Source organism: Palaemon carinicauda, chromosome 18 (assembly GCF_036898095.1).
Source record: "Palaemon carinicauda isolate YSFRI2023 chromosome 18, ASM3689809v2, whole genome shotgun sequence".
NCBI classification, from domain to species: domain Eukaryota; kingdom Metazoa; phylum Arthropoda; class Malacostraca; order Decapoda; family Palaemonidae; genus Palaemon; species Palaemon carinicauda.
The window spans coordinates 39,291,497-39,315,332 of record NC_090742.1 but is presented as its reverse complement, the minus strand read 5'-3'; the positions used below and the strand labels follow the sequence as shown (position 1 = coordinate 39,315,332).

At 44.7% G+C, this 23,836-nt stretch overlaps 1 protein-coding gene across 3 annotated transcripts in view; it reads left to right on the top strand.

The window, feature by feature from the left end:
* The window catches only part of LOC137657788 (uncharacterized), a 280,780-nt gene that overhangs the window by 97,180 nt on the left and 159,764 nt on the right, over positions 1-23,836 (top strand). For all 3 annotated transcript variants that reach the window (XM_068392305.1, XM_068392306.1, XM_068392303.1), the window contains exon 4: positions 12,107-12,207. In XM_068392305.1, the coding sequence (XP_068248406.1) occupies positions 12,107-12,207 (101 nt within the window). The remainder of the gene's footprint in view (positions 1-12,106; positions 12,208-23,836) is intronic.

Below are 23,836 nucleotides of genomic sequence, written 5' to 3'. Positions count from 1 at the left end.
GGTTGCCGGTCCGTAGCTACCCGGGTGGCACCCAGCTGCCGGCCATCACTCTTAGTGGCCGGCCAACCGAGTGATGTAGCAGGCCGGCCGGCAGCGGTGAGCAAACCCTGCCGGCTGGCATCCACACCAGGTAGCGCCCGGCTGCCGGCCGCCACTCATAGCGGCCGGCAGGTGAGCAAGGAGACCGGCCGGCAAAGGCATATAACCACCGCCGACCGACAGCAAGAGAACTAGAGAACACCCCCTACCGACGGCCGGCCCCTAGGCCGGCAGACGGCAAGGACAACACATAAGAAGACAACAGAATGAGTGCCGGGCTAAGAGGCTATGTACCTCCGCGCCCGACACCCGAAAGAGTGCCGAGAGGAAGGGGAGACACTAAGTCAGGCTTCCTAACCACTGCTTACTGAATCTACAGACGGCAGCGGTTGAGGGACCAAGGAAGGACCGGGCAGCACTCAAGGGATAGGGCCTCTGCCGGTCGGCACACTCTGCCGGCCGACAGGGGACCACGTCAGCTCCCCATCCTAACCTAGGCTAGGTACGGATGTGAGACGGCTGACACAAAGGAAAACGGAAAAAACAGAAGGGAAGGACAGAGGGTCCTGTCCAACCTTGCCTTGGTTAAGGATCATCCCCAACTAAGAAAGCCCATCTCAGCCAGGGAAAATCCAGGGAGGGAGGCCGGCACTACTGGCTGCCTCCCTAAAACCAAGGCAAGGAAGGAATTGCTAATCCGGAAAGGGAACATATCCCGAACCCGGAACAGCAAAGAGGACAAGTCTGAGGGGTCACCAAGCGAAGGGATCATAACTACAGAAACCCTCCAAGGTGATCCAAGGAGGATAAACCTCCTATGCCCGTGTCAGGCAGCAAGGGAGACTCTGCCCCACGCTAGACCAACACGGACTCAGACTAATACACTGCTGTACTGTCCCTCTCTGAACCAAACCAGTTGGAGCAGGAAGGTACAGTACTACTCCAGCATAGTTATATTTGAAAATTAATTCAAACAAACTACTAGAGTTAAGCCTAAGGCTTAAACAGAGGGAAAGGGTTTGCCCCTTCCCCGAAGAGAAGGGAGCAAACGGGGAAACAGACAATATTTTAATAACCTAAGACAACCTAGCCTAGGCACTAAGAGAATCGATTACCTAAATCACCGAAACTCACTCCAATACTATCTTGGAAAATACTCGAAAAAGGCTTATATGTATAACGTTGCCTAACGCTTTAAACAGTATAAAATCACACTTGGAAGACTAATTATCATGCAGGAAGTACAAGGGCCAACAACTAGGCTACGAAGACTAGTGTCGGTCAGCCTAGGCAAATCCTTCGCCAGGCGCTATACTATAGCATCATAACAGAATTCCTAAATAAGCTAAGCAGCTAATTATTAAAGCGCAGGGGGCTGGGAACGTCGCTCTTGCTAACAAATAAATCCTATTCTAGCGAGCGACAGCGTCCAGGACGCCTCCAGCTGGCAACAGCTCTTGTATCAAAGATAACTCTTTTAATTACTTTAATTTTAATCAAGAGCCTACATTTATACATTTATATCCGAAGCAGAAGAAGTTGGAGAAAGCATAATTAAAGAGTAAATCCAAGATTTTGGTAGAAACACAGGGAAAAACACCGAGTTGTATAGCTACGCAAAAAGGAATACAGATGGCGCCGCGAGCGGCGCAGGGCACGCTTACGAAACGGGGAGGAGAGATGCCTTACGAACGGCTCCCCCCTTTTTCTTATCGTTTTCGTTTTCTTGCCATTTGACCCCTACGAAGTGTTAACTCTATTCGGGGTATAGATTGCTATGTGGCGTGTCAAGAATACGTCCGCTGATATTTACGATATCCCTAAGGTCTTTTTTAGGGATACTCGCTCCAGGAGTTAGAATTCTGGGTACCTTAAGGTAAATTCTCTGGGAATATCGCCGTAGTTGTAATATACCCTAGGAAGCTACCTTTAAGGAACTTCCATCAGGACGACATGGCTTGAGCCCATATATATATATATATATATATATATATATATATATATATACATACATATACATATACATATACATATACATACAGTAGGGTCCCGAATTATGCGAGAATTTGGTTGATTAATGACCTCGTATAAATGGAAAATTGCATATTTCGAAACACAACTAACAGAAATAATTACATTTGGGCCATGGCAACCAGCAACTTGCCTATTCAAACGTGTTTACCACCCATTTCCAATACTTTCTATGTACTTTACTGTATTATTTTATAAATCAAATTGTTCTTGTAAATAAATCAAACTTTTAATATACTTTAAAGTTCTAATAACTTGAAAAAAGGTTAAAGTTACAACCAGGATGTGTGTAAACACTATATTTCCCGTTATAACAAGACCCAAAATACAGACAAATTTTAATATTTGTCATATCTATTGTATAAGACAACTGGTGAATAGCAAAACCATCACTGTATAGAGTAGCTTTTGTTGTATCATTGAAAATCCTAAATTATCAAAATAAAGGAGATTTTATATCACAAGTTTCCTAAACACGCCAAAAAGCACAATGAAAAATGACGACTATTGTTTTGTTTACGTTTATCTGTGATCGTAACGAAGAAACGAATGCATTTACACATCTGTGTATAGGTTAGTTTTATGTGATAATTTTGTTATTACCAATATTGTTCTATTCAATTTTTTTTAGAACTTCGAAATAAATGAAAAAACGTTTTCCTTTATGACGCCGCCTGAAACGGAAACCTTCCATTTGTTTACTGTATGCTCCATCTTCGATTATAATACACAAACGAACGCATTAAACACACATGATCAAAGTGATAACTATTGGTATTAAAAGCATTTAGTAAACATTATGTTATTACAATTATTTTACTTACCGTAACCATATAAATTCCTAAATTCGTAGCAAAGCGGGAAAACTTTTTTCCATGGGTTTAAGCAATAGTAGCAAAGAGCTGCTATTAACAGTATGGTAATTTACGATAATTCTAAAGTGTTACGAAAGATAATTGTCCTTTCCATATCCAAAATACTTTTCTTAGCTGCAGTTATAAGTCAACTTGTACCCACCTCAATTATGGAACCATTTGGAAAAAGATAAAGGAAGAAGAAAGTCCTAGGCCGGTTTATAATTAAAGTCATCGAACAATTAGGTTACCGCTAGAACGTTCGATATGATAGAGATGGTGCGAGATTGGAGAAGTAAGGAAAATTTAATCATGCTAGATTTTTAATAAAACTGAACTTTGAGAAACAACAAAGATTTCATTTGTTAGAGAGAGGTAAGAAATGAGGGGAGTAGTGAAAGATATCCTAGAGAGAGAGAGAGAGAGAGAGAGAGAGAGAGAGAGAGAGAGAGAGAGAGAGAGATGGTTTTAAATGTACTAAATAATAAATATGATAGGTTATAAGACATTGGTGTTTATGTAATATTAACTGTATAGATGGTTTGAATAAGTTAAAAAATGGTATAAACAATGCTTTGTTATTGTATTCGTACGCTCATATTCTTGAGAGCGAGAGCTAGACATTAGCTGATCTGATCACAGCCTAAAGTTAAACAAAAACAAGTCAGCAATACCCGATTTATAAAACATTTTCGAAATTTATAACAAAAGTACAGGGTTTCCTTAAAGCACAATTAACTATTTAAATAGTAGCAATTTTCTAGAATAAAGTGAAGTTTCCTAAAAATAGTGGTTTGCTGACAAAATCGGATGTCATATTTTAAGCTACGATTGAAATGGTTTATATTCGGTGTAATTTTTTTGTTTCGTATTTAATTGAGTCTTTTTAATAAAACCTATTTTTGGTTCTTCATCCACAGTATATGTAAGTATTGTATAACACCGGAGAGAGAGAGAGAGAGAGAGAGAGAGAGAGAGAGAGAGAGAGAGAGAGAGAGAGAGAGAGAGAGAGAGAGAGACAGAATCAGCTGTTGTAATCGAATGCCATGTTTTTGTTTCTTGTACCACTTGAAGCGAGGAAATGATCACCGCAACTAATAATAGTCATGTTAATTTCATTCTTAAACTCAGGTTGTAATATGTGAACTAAGATTTTATTTCTTACGCACATACAGAGAGAGAGAGAGAGAGAGAGAGAGAGAGAGAGAGAGAAAGGATTTTATAATTACACCTTGTACTATACAAAACAAATCATTGTAAAGGAAATCTATACTGTTTAGAAGATGACAAAATATTGCCGACTTGTTACCGAAATTTACGCTATTCACAGCCGATAAACGAACCTAGCCTACGTGAAAAAAACCTTGAATACCCACAGGGAAAACTAAAGCTTTTATATATTCTATACAAAATAAAAATAATGCTTGAATATACCTTCATAAACAATACCATTACAATTATCGAAAGGTTAGAGAAAGATAAAGATTGCTGAGAATGTAACCACAATTCTGTTTACATTTTGTCAGCTGGATTTGCATAGTTAAGAGTTGATTTCATTGTTGATAAGGAATTTTTTCCTTAAATATGCTATTTATTATGAAATTATGTTATTAAAATGTAAGATAATTATTGTTTGGTAACATTTATTATCAAGCACTGTATTTAGGGCTACCAATATACCTAAAAACTCAATAGATTTGATATATTTTGTAGTGCTTGACTTGCAGACTTTGAACAGCTTTGCAGAAACAATTTTTTTTTTATAAACTACCAACCGTATAAATGGGGATTCGCATAATTCGAACACGCATAATTCGGGACCCTACTGTATATATATATATATATATATATACTGTATATATATATATATATATATATACACATACATACATACAGTAGACCCCCGCCATACGACATTAATCCGTTTTGGAGTTGGTATCATTTGGTGAAAATGTCGTATGGCGGGCAATAGAATAGCTAATGCGTGCAAAACCCCAGGTAAAAACATTGAAAATTAGTATGTAACAAAATAGTATAGTAAGCACTGTGCTACAGTATACAGTACTTATATATATAATATACATGTACTGTACAGTACATGTATATAATTAAACAACATAACAGGTATAAATGAAAATTATATACTGTACTGTAAAGGAAAAATTAAATTTTATTTACCTTTGGAGTGACGTACTGTAACTTGAGCTGGTAGTGGGTAGAGGCAGAGGGGGGTGGAGACGGTAGATATAAAAACGTATCAATGCTAATTATGTTAGGTACACTTAATAATAAATTTATTCTTACTATTATTGTAAACACTTAAAATAAAAAATGCTTTTTTTTATTATTTTTGTCTTTTGAAATTTTTTTTAATTTGTTTTTTTAGAACTTAGAAAATTACTCTTTTTTTATCTTTTTAATAGAATCACTTATAACATCTTTGCTTTCTGACACTTCTCTTTTGGAGAAATATCTATCCAAAGAAGCCATTTTCTGACGATTCCTCAACTTATTTCTAAAATGACTCATACACTTGTCATTAACACTCTCCATAAAAGGACCTGTTCAAACAAAGCATTAACATGTTCTTTAAATAAATCTCTCTCTCTCTCTCTCTCTCTCTCTCTCTCTCTCTCTCTTCACTGTTAGTGTTAGAGACGTCTATTAATTTTTTTTTTTTGAGAGAGAGAGAGAGAGAGAGAGAGAACTCTGGTCGGATGGGAAGAGATCCCAGATACTCCTCCTAAGAAATTAGTTTGAGGTAAGTACTGTTAGGAAAAATACAAATTACTTAAAATTTGTGATTTTTTTCATGTGTTTTAAATTTTTTAAAATTTTTATTCTTATTTTTCATTGTTTTTATTTTCTTTAGGTTTTCATGCTTCCTCCTCAATTTCGTTTTTAGATAATATTAATCTTTTTGTACCTAACAAGATGTTCAACCTACTACTATATTCTAAGTCATATTTTGGAACATATTTTGCGTTACCAAACCACACATAACATAATGAAATATGAAGTAACTGAATATATTAATACTAGTAGTAAACGATATGCGCATTTATGCATATCGTTGGGGTTCCTGAGATCGCGCACAGGTGCTCACCAGCGGTTCAGCCTGCGGTGTCTCTTAAGTCTCTTCTACAAAGGACACCTCTCCCGTTCGCGGGAAAGGTCCCTCACAGAGACCACTCCTTGGAGTGTTTAGCAGTACTTCAGTTGATCGTCGGCTCTGAAGCAGACCTCCTTGGTCCTCTTCAGGGGATGCCTTCCCTTTTAGGGACACATCCCAGTTCCTGATCTACGAGTTAGCTGACCCTTCAACCAAGCGCGCGTGCGCGCTCTCTCCGACGATCTTCTGTTGCGTTTTAGACGCACAAGGGCCTACGATCTTCACTCGCACGTAAGCGCCGAAGATCGTCCTCGCTCGGGATGGTTTCCCCCGCGCGATCTTCGAGGCCCTTCCACGCGCGGTTTCCCGCTCGCGATTTTCGAAGATCGTTAGCTGACGATCTTCTGATACGCGCTAGGCGCGCAAGCACCAACGATCTTCATAACGCGCGTAAGCGCCGAAGATCGTCCCGTGCGCGAGTTGATTTACCGCGCGCGATCTTCGAGGCCGTTCGCGCGCGGTTTCCCGCACGCGATCGTCGACGGCCGTTAGCCAACAATCTTCGGATCCAACGCTAGGCGCGCAAGTGCCGACGACCTTCGTAATGCGCGTAAGCGCCGAAGATCGTTCCGTGCGCGGGATGGTTTCCCGCGCGCGACCATTGAGGCTCACGCGATCATAGTGGATCATCCGCGCGCGGTTTCTCGCTCGTCCTCGGACGTCTTTCCGCTCGTCCATGTATGGGATGATTGCCCGCGCGCGATCATCACGGATCGTCCGCACGCGATCGTCGTAGATCGTCCACGCGCGGGCACCGAGGTTTTCCCTCGTGCGATCGCTGACTATCTTCTCTTGCGCGCGAGCGCTGACGATCTTCGCACACGCGTGAGCGCCGAAGATATTCCGTGCTCGTGCGAATTGCTGTCGATCGTCTTGCATAGCCGGAGATCGTACGCGCGCGGTCACCAATGGTTTCCCGCCGATGATCTTCTCTCGCGCTAGCGCCGACGATCTTCGTACACGCGTAGGCGCTGAAGATCGTCTGCGTTATTTCTCCCGCGCGTGGGATGGTTTCCCACACACAATCGCCGACGGCGCGCAAGCACCGGCGATCTTCTGCCGCCGAGATCGTCCGAGCGTGGGATGGTCTCCCACGCAATCGCCCACGATCTTTCACGCGCAAGCGCCGACGATCGTCATACGCGCGGAAGAGCGGGGATCGTCCACGTGGGCACCGATGGTCCCCTCCGCGCGATCGCCGATACGCCCACGCTCACGTGGGTACGCGTGCATGCGAGGGCGGTTATACTGCTACGCATGTTTCATTCACGCGCTACCCAGATCTGTGCTTTTCGCGCGATCACCAGCGTGATCGGTGCACTGTTCTCCGACACGATCGCGCCCTAATTACAAAGCGCCCTTTTCAGAGGGGGGGAGGTTTCCGGACAGGTCAAAGGTCTCTTCTCCCTTCATTGCAGATTCTTTACGGGCGAACCCTAATGTGTCAACTCCTCCAAGGGATCGAACGATCCTCTTCCCTCCTGAGGGACTCCCTGTCAGCGCGACGGTCGGTCGGCATCCCTGGTGGGACGCCGTCGTCAGAACGCTAACGCAGGCGATGAGCCTGTGCCTTCTGACTGGGGTCACTAATCAGTAGCAACTTCCTCTCCCCCTGAAGAGGGTGAGAGGAATCCTTGGCATGGTATCTCCTCCAAGGACTATCTTGTCCCTTTGCGAGTCCTTACGCAGGCAATGAGCCTTCCTCAGACTTCTTCTCCCCCCCCCCCTGCGTATGAGCATTACCCATCCCCAGGAGGGTCGGAAGATCCGGTCCTCTCCCCCATCACACCATAGGGGGAATCCTCACCTCTTCCTGAGAAATCTTCTCGTGTAGAGGGGGCGAAAGCCTTACTTCCTTCATTGCTGAAGTCCTGTTTCCCTCCTAGGAGGGAACCGAAGGCCCAGTCTTCCGCAAGGACCCGACAGGAACCAGATGGACCCTTGGAGCATGTTTACGAGTCTCCCCAAGAAGAGCCTCCGGGGACGAGAGACCTCGCGGCCAGTCCATCGGGAGGAGAAGCTCCAGTGGTCGGAACTCGCGTTCTGGCATGGTAGGTCCTGACCCTCAGGAGAAACCTGAAGGGGACCCCAGATCCAGAGATTCCTCTTCGTAAAGGGAAGGATATGGTCCGGGACTGAATCTTCGCCCCAAGGATTTCCTTGGGCCGGTGCAGCTTGCCCTGGTCTCAGGGAACGAAGAGCGCCAGAGACAAGGCCGAGGGACAGCTCTCTGAGCTTGCCTCCTTCAATAGTCCCGGTCGGTATCGAGCCCCTCCCTCCTCCCTGGGTAGGGATCGGTGAGGGGACGGGCCGTCCAGGCAGAAGTCCAGTCCATGTTGGAGATGCGCTCCCTCCAAGAGGCGGCCAACGGGCTCCGAGGCTTCCTTAATCGCCTCCTCCCTGGGAGAAGGCGTTTGGAGGCTGGATACCGGTCATCGACTTCTTGACTCTGAACGGGGTTGTCAAACAGTCTCCGTTCAGCATAGCGACGGCAGACGCGGTCAGTCTTGCGGTGAGACCACAAGACTTCATGTGTAAACTGGCCCAGTAGGACGCGTACTTCTGATCCCGGTCCACCCGTCTTCAAGGAAGTACTTTGGAGTTTGCCTGGAAGGCGGATATACCAGTTCAAGGTGCTGTGCTTCGGTCTCTCCACAGCGTCAAGTGTTCACTGAAGCTTCCACTCTGATCTCTTCATGGGCTCTCAAGATCGGCATCCGTCCCCTCCGTTTCCTGGGTGACTGGCCGATCCTAGCAGACTCGATGGCATCCCTGCTTCGCCATCGGGACAAGTTCCTCGGACTCTGCCAAGTTCTAAGGATCATGGTGGTCCTCGAGGAGTCCTCCCCGCAGCCCTCTCAGAGTCTGGTATACCTAGGCATGGTCTTAGACACCAATCTCCCGAAGCCTTCCCTTCAGACGACAGGATAACAAGGCGGAGGAAGGTCGCGTGACCTTTCCCCACACGAGAAAAACCTCCCACCCAATGTGGTTACATCTCTCCTCCCTGGCCCGTCTGGTTTCCAACAGTCGCCTCAGGATGAGTTCTCCCCAGTGGCGACTCGGGGCGCGGTGGAGTCAGGGACACGACTCCCCGGACACCTGGATCCCTAGGGAACAACTGGAACAGATGGACCCCCAGGGGTGGGAAGCAGACGAGAATCTACAATAGGGAGTGGACCTTCTCATCCTCCCCCCAAACTTGATGCTGTTTTCGGACGCGTCAAAGAAAGGGGGGGGGGTGGGGGGGGGGGCACGTTCTGAACCATGGGACCTCAGGCCGGTGGTCAGAACCAGGAAGTACCTTCTCTAGTCCCACTAGAGGTGGAAACCGTGTTTCTGGCACTACAGTAGCTCCACCAAGCCTGGCGGACTTCTCTGTGGTTGTGAGGATCAACAACACCTCAGTGATGGCTTACATGCCCAGACAGGCTGGTACTTTTCAGTACAGCCATCCCATCCTGCGGTAGAGATACCGAGATGGCCTGAGCTCCCCTCGATCACCTCGGCAGCTCGCTTGATCCCAGGCAAAGAAATGGTCTCGCCAACAGTCTGAGCAGTGCGATACAGACACCACATTCCGAGTAGTCCTTGGATCCTCAAGTAGCCTTACAAGTCCTGACTCGGTGCGGCTCCCCTCTGTGGACCGGTTCGCTACAGCGCTGAACTACAAGCTTTTGCTGTACTGCTCCCCGGTCCCGGACCCCAAGGCCCTCTGGTAAGATGCCTTCAAGCAACGGTGGGACAACATCGATGTGTTCGCCTTCCCCCGTTCTGGCTGATGAGGAGAGTGCTCTACAAGACCAGAGTTTCGGTCAGTCTCTCAATGACCTCCATAGCTCCACTAGGGCCTCTCGCAGATGGCTCACCAGCCCCTCTGTAGCTCCTTACAGAGTCTCCGAGGGAACCCCCCCCCACGTCACGGGTTACTCACACAGCCACATGCCATCATCCTCCTTAAAGCCGTAGCTTCGCTCCGACTTCCCGCCGGGAGACTATCCAGCTTCTCCTCAAAAGAGAGGTTTTTCGCAACAAGTTGCGAAAAGGAGGTCTGGACACCTGTGCAAGTCTTCCGCAGTAGTCTCCTAGGTGAAGGGGCGAGTTACTGTGGTCGGTGTCGTGGAGAGGGTATCCCTCCACACGATGCCGCTTCCAGCAATAGCAGAGCTCCTCGTGTGATTGCGGGGTGAAATGTGCCTTTCAGTTTCGGCTGTGAAAGACTATCCCTCAGCCTTAGGTCTTGCCTCCAGGCTCAAGGGATGGACATTTCTCCCTCGCTGGAACTCTTCCTCCTCATACGAAGCCATGTCCCCTCCTGCCCTCAGTTAAAGGTGAGACCTCCTCCTTGGAACGTGGTTCGTGTCCTCAAGTCTCTAAAGAGACCTCCCGACGGACCACTACGTAAGGCCCCACATCACCACCTTACTGGGTACACTGTGTTCCTGCTAGCCTTATCCTCGGCCAAGCGAGTCACATGGTCTCTCATACGACTTTGCCCATTCAGGGGGATATGGGGAGGCAACGCTCAGGTTCGTCCCTGAGTTTTGTTGCCAACACTCAGAACTCGGGAGTGCCGGACCCGCGGTTTGACTCTTTCCAGGTTTCGAGTCTACGTCCTGTAGCAGATAACTCAGACCATCTCCTACCTTGCCGGTAGGGAGTCTGAGGTGGCGTCTTAAGAGAACAGCTGCAGTTCGTCTCCAGGCTCAAGCCTCGTTCGTGGACCCTGGGGAAACGAAGAGAAGGGTCTCCAGGAATACCATCTCAGCCCGGATTCGCAGGGTGTTAAACCCGGCCTTGAATCCTGACCCTTCTCCGTTGCATCGCCCTAGAGCCCATGATGTCAAGGGCGTAGCTACGTCCCTGCCCTTCATGGAGCATCATTCAGTGACGCAGGTCCTGCAAGTGGGGGTGTTGAAGCGTCAGACCATCTTCTCAGCCCCTTACCTACAAGACATGACCCACAGGAGGCTCGATACGTTTCTATCGGCCCTGCGGTGACTTCACAACAGCTGGTCTAAACCTCAGGCTCCTTAATGGACAAGTAGCAGAAGGTTGAGGGCATTGTTACCTGGTGTTAGTCTGCATGAATGAAAAGATCTGTCTGTCCCTTATTCTTTTCTTCATCCTCTCCTCCCTTGGAGAAAGCAGCATCCTGGGTTCTCTGCACAGCTGACCTCAAACCACTGCAGATAGACCATGCTTCCTTGTGTTCCTAGTATTAGGTGTAATACTGTCATGTCCCCATACCCTGACGAAGTGGTATTGGGAGAGTCCTAGCCTAGATTTCCTTCTGAGGAACTCCAGGTCAACTGCCTAGGACTAGTCACTTTTCACCTTCGCACACACCTTACGTAGGCCACGGCAGTTTCACAACCGCTAGTGAGGAGCAGGGATTCCCTATTGTCCGAGTACTTGATCGCTCGAATATGGAATCCCCGGGAAAGCCAAAGCCAGTATGGCCGGGACTTACCACCCTTCCTAAGGGTTAAGTCACCCCATGTAAATAGCGGGGTTTGTATTTCAGTTACGGAACAAATGACAAATTCGTAGATGATTTGTATTTTTCCTAACTATACAAACCCTACCTATTTACACATATTTGCCCGCCAGCCCTGTCTCCCAAGATAAGTCCTACCTCTAAGTAAAGTGAGCCTTTCACCGGTATGTATGTGAGGGGGAGAGGTAGCAAGCTACCCCTCCCTACCCCCCACTAACTACCGGATGGGTAGTAAACCCTCGTTAACATTCTTATGGCTCGTCATTCAGCTACGCCGAAGTAATTACCCCATGTAAATAGCTAAGGTTTGTATAGTTAGGAAAAATACAAATTATCTACGAATTTGTCATTTTTGGTTTTAGAAAAAATATTTTTTTTTGGAAACCTAGGAACTTTGTATATTGTAAAATGAGAATTAAATGCTTTACTGATATTACTCTAGTTTTGTAATTTTTTGTTTGAACCCTGCTTTTTTGAGAGGAAAGATTATAACTGTTTCTTCATTTGCAGATGTTCCATATAGAGAGTTGAGTAGTATCTTGTCAAACCACTTACCAAAACTCAAAGACGTCTGTAAAGATCAATTAAATAACATATTGATATGTCTTAAGGTAAGATTTTTTTTCACCATTTATTTTACATTGATTATTCATAAATTTTGAACATTAAATTGTTCCTATGTGCCTTATAAACCCTCATCCTTTGATTAAGGGGATTGATTCAGTGCAAGTTAGAGTCGGTCGTTAAAGTTCAATAACAAGCAGTTATCCCGCTGGTGAAGGTGTGGGCCGAGTAGCCCTGCCCCCTTTTTAGTCTGGAGACCCTTTACCTTTGATTTAGTCGCTGATATGTATACTGTATACAGTATGCACAGACTACAAAACTTTTTCACTTTCTTTTTCTTTTATGAATGATTGGGGTTGTTAAGTAATGGAATGGAAGTAAGAAGTTTGTGTTTGCTGGGGGGGAAGGGTGGACGCTGCAACCAGTTTATGTATAAACTGGCTGTAGATCCACACTCCCTCTGTGCATCTTGGAGGGCAGGCCTGATTGTTCGCAATCATACCTATGCGTTGAGTGTAGGTTGTGGTCTATGGTGCAGTGGCAGACGTATGCCATGAAGGAGAATCGTGTGAAGTGTTCCTCTGGGTTTGACTAGGCAACGGCCAATAGGACTTATGTTTCCTCGGTGGGGTGTGACTACTGCTGCTTCCCTTGTACATACCACCCGGGATTGGTCCCCAGGGATTACACTGCAGGAGCTAGGAGCCCTCGGATTTACATTGGCGAGTTTTTCAGGTCTCGCTGGTGTGTGGAAAACCCTTAGTGCCACCGCACCCCTTCGAAGGCTGAAAGCTCTTTGCCTGTGACCATGTAGACTTTTGATGACAAGTTTGACTTAAGGACGTCTTGTATTTACAGGTCTTTCAGGTAGGCCCTCCATAACTTTGTTGAGGGAGTTAGTATCCAAGGCTACTCCTCCAGTTCCCCTTATGCAAGTGTCCCTGGTAAAGTCAGTGGTGAAGCACATGGTGGTTCCCTCAGTATCAGGGACTCTGTTGGTTCTCTCCTCTAAGCCTAAGAAGTCTGGTAAGATGGCTCCTGGCCTGGCAAGCAAGGTGCCAGTGATGGGTTGGTGTGGCCCCCATAAATGGGCATAAAGATAAGCCTAAGGTGAGCATTAGCCCCTTCCTGGGGATATCCTAATCCCTGACCCAGCCTCAGTGGTTCTTACGACTTCCCCTGCATCTGTCACATCCTCCCTACCCTTGTGGCGGGAGTCCGAGACCGGTTCTTCCTCTCTCTTTGTCGGTGGTTGTGGTTGTGCCACCGGCTGTGCTCGTGGCGGGATCACGATTCCTTTTAAGTATGCCTACTCCTTCCCTTGTGACAATGTGCTCCAGTGTTATGGCTCTTGTTGGAGCAACCTGTGTGGGTTTTGCTCCAGGGGGAGCGTTGTTGTCAGTGGTTGCTCAGACCTCGACTGCTCTGCTTGCAGAGCAAGGAGCGAGAGCCAGGAAGGGGAAGAAGCTTGTGCGCTGTTTTTCCTCATCCTCAGACTATGATTCTGACTTTCTTTTTTTAAGAAGAAGAAGAAGAGGAGGTGGTTAAAGAAGCCGAGAGAGGGCAGCTGTAGTCATATCTCTTTTGGGGGGTCGTGGATATCACCAGAATGATTTTTGGGCCTGGGATCTAGCAGATCAGGCTCCCTAGTAGCTGGCTGGGACATGAGTATATGGTCCCATACACTTTCTGTTCCAAGGTTGGTGGATGAGTTTTGGTGATCTCCATCTCCCTTCCTTCCAGGGTGCTGGATGCCCATTTCTTCCTCTTCCGATGAGTTGTCACTTGGCTTGGTAGTGCCAATGACACCATTCAAGGCTGTACTTGAGCACAGAGCTTTTGTACTCCAAAAATGTGGGGTGGAGGGATATGTTCCTCGTGCCGTGGGGCACGGGCCTTGGTTGTCCCACCATCCTGACCTTGGAGGAAAAATAACTGAAGATGCCCTGACCCAGATTAGGTGTAGCCAGGCTTTACCAGTCAGACTGTCAAACTGACAGTTCTCGATTCCCAAGTTAATCTCCAACAGTGTACTGGAACTTAGAGTCGGTTCTATTCAGATCTATTTAGATGGCAATTATTTTCTTGTGCTTTTTATTAGCGTTGGCTCCTCCCTGTGCTGCTTTATTTGAACAAAATGAATGTTAAACTTGCTGCTCAACTTATTGGTGAATCAGTTACAGACTCCTTGGAATATTGAAGTACGGTAAATTCTTTACACTTTATAGCTCTCTATGGATTACATTGAACATAGCTTGTGATATTCTCTCAACTGTTGTTACCAATTTTTCCCTAAAGGCAGGCAGCTGTCTGTTATCATGGGCTTAATCAAATCCTATTTAAGCCATCTTCCAGAGTGGTAAGTGATTGATTCGTGTATGGATTTTTTCTATGTTATTGTTCTCGAAATTAAAAATTATTGATAAACTGAGTCATAAAACATTTAAGAATTTTATACAAAAGGTATCATAAAGATAACAATGTATAAAAGAGACAGTAAATGGTTAACAATAACACTAGTTCCGTAGATAACTTTGGTTCCAAGACCTTTTTTACTAGTCAGTGGCAGAGCTAGAACTGACAGTCTGACTGGTAAACCTGGCTTAAACCTGGCTTCACGGGTTCAGGTAAGAACTGTGAGTCAGGGCATCTCCAGTAGTATTAATCCTCAGGTCCTGACCCACAGTAGAAGTGCCTGTAACTTCTCCCAGCTCTGCTGGGTCCCATGGCAGGAGTTCTTCTATTGCTGTTGGCTTGCCAGGTCGTTCATCATCTCCCAAATATGCTCCAGGTACTGTCCTTTGAGCAGAGCAGTCATACGGGGGTGGGGGGTGGAGTAGAATCACCTGAGCATGCTGCCTAATCCTTGGCCATGGCAAGGGTAAGGTGCCCCAAGGACATCGTACCGCAGTCCAGCGCCCAGTGAGGCAGACTATCCCTTCGTGAAGGTCCTTGCCCTCATTTATGAGTGCAACGGCCTTGGGGAGGCAACTGTGGCACCTCTATCGTGGAGAACCTTGGTCATTGATGAGCACTTGGGTGCTCCTCAAGAATCAAGGTCCTTGTTGGAGATGCTATGGTTGGATCTCTTTTTGCTTGCTTGCTTGTTAAATTACCTAGCCTTATACTAAGTATGGGCTCTTGTGTAGGAAGCCCGTAAAAGTTGGATCTCATGGACTTGGCTCTGGATAGAGCAGATTGTCAGATCTTTGATTGGAGAACTCACAAGTCCAGTCAGTCAAGCATGATCCTGCCTCCCCCCCCCACTCTCCAGGCAGCGTAGGTTTATGCACTGGAATACTCTACGTCTGCAACTCTGTAGGTTAAGCCATCAGTGTGCACTCTGATGGGGGGATGCTCGTTGGAGAGATTCAAGGCAGAAGGCATGTCCTTCTTGGTCTCTGAGTCAGCAAATATGGTAGTTTCAGACTTGCCCTCTCTCCACGCTGATTCCCGAGTCAACCACTAGTTAGTAGTAGTAAAGCACTTCACAAAGTCAACAAAATTATCAATTCCGGAGGCTTTGGAGAAATGCAAGAGTCTTGCAGTGTTGGGTAGGGAGGTGGTCACCATCCTTGCCCACCAGCCAGCAAACCATTGGGCTAAATGGGTTTTGAAGAGATGAAACACTGTTGTTTCTCTTTTCAAAACAGGTTATCCTGGAGGTGGCGTCGTTGAGGATCTCGTACATCAGGGTGCCATGACTCTCCTTCCTGGGAGTTGTGTGCAGGTGTCAGTGGAATCTTGGAAGACTGCTTTGCAGGACTCCCTGATCCCGTGAGTAGACCTTTGGGTGTGTCCAATCCTGTGTGATCTGAATTGAGAAAGGGCCCTGTGCCTGCTCCGAGACCCTGGTCAGCAATAGCTGCAACCTCTTCCTGAAAAGAGCCTGTGTGCACAGGCTTTTTGTGCATCATTAGGAAAAATTATATCAGTGTTTTTAATTTTATTTATTCCTTCAAGTTGATTTTTTAAAAATTTTGAAAATTAACCTTTGTCAAGGTCATGTAACAATAGCATGCAGCATGAAACTACTATAGAATATTGTTTGATGTGCTTTCTTCTTGAGGAAACATTTGTATATCAAGTGTTTTGTGTGACATATTCAGTTCAGCAGCTTAGTGTTTTACTGGAAACTTCAGTAATAATAGAGGACAAAAGAGTTTGCAAGGTTTCTTATTTGTTTAGATTTCACCAGCGAGAGGAAAGTCTTATAGGTACTAGAAGAATTGAGGCTGTTTAACCCTCAAACTCTGTAAGGTGTTTGACAATACTTTAAGGGGTGTAGAGCCAAATGATTACAGTAGTATACTGAATACCAGGACCTTGTACAAACGCTCAAAAATATATAATTAACACAGTTATTGGGCATGAAGTTGAATTCTAACAAAACTCAAAATATGATTGTCAGTAGGTCAGAGATAGTGGCTCCTCAATTTCCGGATCTCAGCATTGATAATGTTTCTTAAACTCTCTATGACACTTTTAAAATTTTAGGTGTGATTATTGATAGCAAATCTATTTTCAAGAAATACATTAGGTCAGTCTCTTCTTCAATTCCACAAAAAGGCCAACATGAAAATTTTTACAATTTTCCTAACCTAGGACCTGTCGAATTTCACACTCAAAATGTAGTCAAAACCACCCATCTCAAGTTCCTCTATAATCGTAACAGAAACAGTTAATTTTACACACACCCAATAAATACTCGTAAAACACCACCTTCACACATTTTAAAGCAAAAAAAAGCCAACATGAAAATTTTGACAATTTTTGTGACAATTAATACCACTAGAATGACTCCCTGAAACAATTTAAGGCCCAAAATATAGTCATTAAAATTTTTGGAATTTTCCACTCGCAGGGCCTGCGGCACTTCACATTGAAAATATGGAGAAACTAAAATTCCTCATAGCCTTTATAATAATAATGGATAGATAGAAGTAAATGTGTACAGTGGTAATAATTACCACTAAAATGACTCCATGAAACATTCTAGAGCCAAAATTGAGGCATTAAAATTAGTGGAATTTTAGAAACACCCACTTTTGCGGCACTTTTCATTGAAAATATGGAGAGACTCTAATTCCATATAGCCTTTATAATAACAATGGATAAAAGTAAATGTGCACTGTTGCAATAAATACCACTAAAATGACTCCCTGAAACATTCCATGGCCAAAATTTAGACCTTAACATTTTTTGAAGTTCCACCCACAGGGCTGGCCTTGCGGCACTTTTCATCGGAAATATGGAGACGCTCAAATCTGCTTCTTATAAGTCCTGCTGTGAATGTGGATGTCATGAGATTCAGGTCATCAAAGTTTGTGGCAGGTATAGCAACTTTTGTATTTAATCTATCAGAATCCAGGCTTTGATGATTCTGTTATTGTCTTCTTATCATTATGGCTAAGATACAAGATGATAAAGAGGTATCTTTTAGTGCGTATTGTTGATTTTTTAATGCTCATCATAAGGAGTGGTTAAATTCTGTTTCTTTTACTAATCACCATGGTTTAAGAGCTTTGGATGTCTCTGAATGGCTTGAACGGTCAGTTCCTCCACCTTGTCCGTAAGAGGAGCTGGGATCGTCGGTGGGGTCATAAAGATCGTATAGGAACCTTTGTGGGGAGTTAACTTGGAGTTGATACATCCCCATTCTGAAAGTGTATGTGCCCAGACAGCTTGGGCTTGCTCTTTAGGAAATATTAGTGTCTCCTTCGGCACTTTGTCCATCCGGACTAGGGCTTGTTCCTTGAGGCGGACAAACCCGTTGAAAGGGAACTGGAGGTCGGGGGAAAGAACTCCAGATTGTCCAAGGGGCGGGTACCCAAGCCTTCCAGGGTTAAAGTGCCGTCCAAGTAAGGAGCACGGCGAGCAAACCTCCAAGGATTGTTCTTGTCGAACGGAGGTAGCTTGGAGGTGTCAGGGCCTACAACCGGAGCTGGTTGCGATCCAGTGCAGATAAGACTCGCCACCATATCTTTAAGTTCCGTCATGACGGCGGAGTGCTTCTGCAACTTGGAATCTACTACCTCATTTAGTAGAACCAAGGTGAGAGGGGTTCCGAGGAGCCAACCGCAGCTGAAGCCTTGGCTTTAGCGGACTTACTCCTCTGTCCTTTAGAAGGAGGAGGAGTCTTCGACATCGCAGGGATGTCCAGAGCTGAGGAAGGTCCGGGGACCGGTGACATGGGTGGTGGCGAAGCTGAAATAACAGGTTTGGGTTTACTTTTCTTTACTGGCTTAACCTTGGGGCGGACCGACATGGAGGTGTCCCAAGGAGAAGCCGCAGGCTTGTCAAAGCCGAGGAAGGAAGAGGTAGAGGAAGGAGTAGGGGATAGAAAGGAATCTGCCAGGTCCTCCACACCACTTACCTGCTCATCCATCAGTTCAACGTGGATGTCGAGAGCGGAGACGTCCCCAGAAAGTTGATGCTCGTCTTCTGCGGGGAGGGCGGCCCGGAGAACGTCAATAAGTGGAGTTGCCAAGTCAGTTGGTACGGCTGCTGAGGGAGACCCAGGGAAGAGCCGGGATGCTATGTCCCCGTCCAGTAGGTAGGGGAAGCCTTGAGGGGTGTTCCCTCCAAAGCCAGAGACCCAGGTCCGGAGGCTAGTTCTGGCCGTTTTGAGGGACTCCTCGTCAGCCTAAAAGAGGGAGTAACGTTAGAATGAACGAAACGGATAAGCTATCAGCAGAAGAAAAAATAGATTCAAGTTAAGATTATTTATGAATAACTGGGATCAACAACAATTTAGAAATCTCAAAACAACAAAAAACAGAATGAGTGTAACATTGAGAAATCTTACCTCGTCATCGAGGAGAAGGGACGAAAGCTCGTAGCAGAGCGTGCAAGTTTCAGGGAACCAGACCATATATGGGGTCTGGCCAGCTTCCCGTGCGAAAGATATCGCACAGTGGGCGTGCGACCTGCAGACGTCGTGGCCTACCGGATCGGTGAACGTAGCCGCACAACCCTTGGTAGCACACCGAACTTTCTGTAATATAAAGAATCATATAAGTACAAGAACTCCCGGAGGCTCAAACTTAACCTAAGGATTAGTCATATGTTAAAGAATAGAGGTTAACCTAAATGCAGTGCTAAGGTTAAAAACGGGGTTCTATATGAAGTGTATGAAAGGCTTCGTGAACATTCGTGAACATATAGGGAGCCGGAGCTCCGCTGTAATTACTGTATCGAGAATAGAAAGGAATACTCCGACGTACGCCGGAGTGCCGTATGTGAATTCACGAGAAGCCGGAGCTCTCAAGTAATTACCATAAAATATCATGAAGGCATAGAGGCAAATGGAACTCCGTAGTGCGTCGGAGTTCGGGGGGGGGGGGGGGGGATGGCCCGGTGTTGGTTGAAAAATATTTATATATTTTGACAAGATCTCCACAAGAACTTCCTCAAGGCGGAGATTCGGGGGGGGGGGGGGGACGGAGATTAGTGGTTGTCGTGTAACGAGGCCGAAGCCGGAGTCTAGGTGCTGGTGACCAACGAGGGGAGGGTTCCCAGTCGAAGGGGAGCACTGGAGTAATAGGAAGTAATGTAATGAATTCCCAGCTCAGTACGTTATCGGAAAACTATGAGGGATTTCTGGAATAAGTGGGTCCAGACCCAATGCCCAGGCCGGAGTGGGGAGTAGGGTGGGACTACTGGTGAGGGGGAACAACATGACGGCTCGAGAGCAGGCCAAACTAACCTAGAATAAGTGACTCTGACACGACAGGGCCCAGGTAAACACTAGCCTATATATAAAAAAGAACAAGTAACCTGGTAAATAATAAAGTATACGACTAAATAAATGAATTTATAACATAATCCCCGAAGGGGAGAGATAGAGAGGGGGAGAACCACAATCTGTAAGGAAAATGTTCCGAAACAGTGATGAAACAGAAAATGGTAGAAACAGAAAATGGGAACTCCAGCCTCTCACTCTCAAGGTTACTAAGATCGATCTATAATAAACACGAACCCAAAAGTACGTAATATGTCCGTAAAACAGATAACTATGTCCCGAAGAATAGCGAAAAGGGAAAATGGAACTCTGAATGGATAATTTACGAAGAAAAAACACGTAAAGAGCGACCACCAACCCAATGGGTAGGTGTTACGATCCTCGTGGGGATCGAACCAGGTTCTTTTGAATTAATTAATGAAATTGGGGTTTTTTCGACCACAGTAAACAATTAAACAAAAGGATATATACAGTAGAAAGAAAACTCGCAAAAGAAAACATAATTTTATTTACAATTAGTCAAAGGTAAATGTTTCTTGATTGAGTACTTAGGAAGCACTGAACTAAACAAAGAAAATCATTTGATTAAACTACACTCCAGCAAATAGGGGAACAGTCAAGATAGTAGATAAATAATACAAAAAAAAAAATACTATTCACAGCAGCTCTCGACGGTTGACAGGAACGTAGATATTTCAGGTTCAGGTGTTTCGTTGTCGGTAATGAGGGCAGGGGTCAAATGTTCTGACATCTTGAACAAGGCTGGTTACGTCTGCATTCTGGTCCTTACGTCTTCTCTCCTTCCCTGTGCTTGTTCTCTCTCTCTCTCTCTCTCTCTCTCTCTCTCTCTCTCTCTCTCTCTCTCTCTCTCTCTGTAGTCTTGTTCTATCTGTCTTACTCTCTCTTATCTCGTTCATACTCTTGTTCTGTCTTTCATACTCCGCTTCTCTCGTTCTCGTTGAAGTTTATATATCCCTGTATGGGAGGGGTTAACTATGGACAATGCCATATAAGGAAATTTTCTCCTTTCTTGATCCTTGTTGGTTTTCCTTAAAACCACGCCTCTATGATAGCATCTTCGCGAAGGCTGAGCTGGTGTAATCAAGATCCATATCGCGCTATAATTGAAGCGAGGCATGTGTTTACCTTCAGTTAATGTATATTCTTCGGCGACAACACTGCTCTTCTTGTCCTATGGGTCCTTTCATAACGTTGGCTCCTTGGTTTGCTACAGACAGAGGATCGTTATGCCCAAAGACCGCTGACCTAGGCACCTCTAATAAATTTCTTGAACTCCATCAGCGCCGGTGAGTTTCCAGTAAACACTAGCGGGACCTCCTCTCTCTCTCTGTTTCTCAAGAGTAGAAAATTCACATGTTTTAACATTCTTTTCTATATTATTCTATCTACCCATGACAGTAGGGTACTAAACTATAATAAAACCCCGAACGCTATTCTTCGCAACAATAAAAACGGACTCAAAAGCGACATAAGTACTTAAAAGTAGCATCGGCTCAAATAAGGGCACCTGGCCAATAATCTAACTTAAGATTAAAAAGAACCTAGCATGACAAAAACAAGACCTCTCGGGCAAGTAAACAAGCGATGACAATGGCCGTGTAGGACACGGGGCGGCAACAAGCTGACGCACTAAAACACTCGCAATAAGTAAATAAGGCGAACAAGCCCGGATCAAAAATAATGCCAAAACAATCTATGGTACTTAACATTGGTGCAGGAGGAAGGAGAGCTTCAGCCATAGCGAAGATATCCAAAACAAGCGAAAACACAAAGCACAAAACAACAGAGGAAGCGTCGCTGTCGAGTCCAAAAGAAGAATGAGTAGATGGCGCTCGAGTCGGGCGTCGGTGGTGTGGATCAGGTGAGTTTGGTTAGTGCCGCTGTAGTGGCTCATCCCTTATTGATGAAGGATTTATCTAAATGGAAGACGACCTGTGAATAGTGGTTTTCACACGCCCTATCTTTATACACGACGCCCTTAGGGTGCTCACACGAGGGTAGTAACCTCTGCATTCCATGCTTTAACTTTCTCTGGTATATTTGGAAGTACGGTATTTATATCAGAGAAGAGATAAGAAGGACCTTTTCACCGGGCGTCACAGGTCAAACCAGAAAGTAAAGTTGGTACTTCAGTTGGTACAGCTGACTATGTGTTGGTTTTGTTAGTAATTAAGGCTGAGCAGCCTGTCCCTGATGTGTCATGCTCATGTAAGGTATATATAAAATTTCAAGCTGATGGGAATGACATTTTGAGTTGTCTTTTGAATTTGAATTGGTCACAATTGTATAAAGTGTTGAGCCTGTTGTTCTCATGAATGAGAATCTGGTCAACATAATTGATAAGTGTAGCCCTTCTCATCTGTTAGAATATTGAGGGAAAGACAAACCCTGGTTTAATGATGATTGTAAAAACACTTATTTGGAGAAACAGAATGCCTATCATCTTGAGAAGGATAACAGATGAAATCTGACATGGAATAACAATATTCAGCAAAGAGCTGTTACTCAGAGAGTTTATTCTTCAAATGAAAAAGAATACAATTTGACCATAAAAAACCTTTCGTAGTACAACTCGATAAGTGTTAGGTTCTGTTACTCACTGTCCAAAGGAAAAGACAACCCTTTTGGCTGATGTGTTAGACAAGCAGAGTAATGAGAAACTCAATCTTCCTCATTCCTATTTTTCTGCAGTATTCTAGAAGTTTTATTCCAGCTGTTATCAGAATGTGCATTGATCTTCCTAATCAGGGAGTTGAATCAGTGGAACTTCAGAAGTTCAAACTTACACCAAAATTTTTAATGTTGAACAGGCTGACGTAAGTCTTTTTTATAGTTTATAAAAAAAGTGAACAGCAGAGTACTCCAATGAAATGTGTTGTCACCTATGTTGTTTGACCTCCTCATGGATTTTGTAATGCGCAGAACAGTCAGAGATGGTGGAGAAGAATTGGACTGGATTGGTGGAAGGAATTTAGCAGACCTAGAGTATGCTGATGATGCTGTCATTGTTAGCAGAACACCACAGGATTTGCAATGCTTGCTTACTAGAATGCATGAAATATTACACGAGGTTGGGCTCATGATAAGTAGAAGAAAGACAGATAATGAAAATGGAGTATGCAATGGAAGATGAAATATCATTGGAAGGAGAAAGGATAAATGAGGTAGAATCATTTAAGTACTTAGGAACTATGATCTCCAATACAGGGTCTTTAAAATTAGAGTTTAGTGAAAGATTGAAAAAAGCAAATCAGACAATGGCTAGGTTAAGTAAAATTTGGAAATCAAATCGCTTGAAATTACATATAAAAATCAGACTATATATCAGTTTAGTGAGATCGGTGTTACTCTATGGACATGAGTCATGGTATGACAATGAAACAATCTCTAATAGATTTAGTAGATTTGAGAACAAAGCCTTGGAAGGATATTGGGAGTTAAATGGCAGGACAGGATTGGAAATGAAACTATAAGAGAGATTACTTGAGTGCCATATGTGGATGAGATCATGATGAGGAGTAGATGGAGATGGTTTGGGCATGCTCTTTGCTCTCCCCAAACATTCAGCTGGGCTCCACAAGGCACTAGAAGAGTTGGAAGACCCAGGCCTACATGGCTAAGGACTATGAAGCACAAAGTAGGAGATGATGAATAGATAGAGACGACTGGCGATATCTAACCGAGGCTCTTTGCGTCAATAGGCATAGGAGGAATTGATGATGACGATATATGAAAGATCTGTTTAAACTTTTTAATTGATCTTAAGATATTTTATATTTATTATTTATTACTTCTCATATAGTTTATTTATTTCCTTATTCCCTTTCCTCCTGGACTATTTTTCCTGGTTTGAGCCCTTGGGCTTATAGCATCCTGCTTTTCCAATTAGGGTTGCAGCATGGCTAGTAATA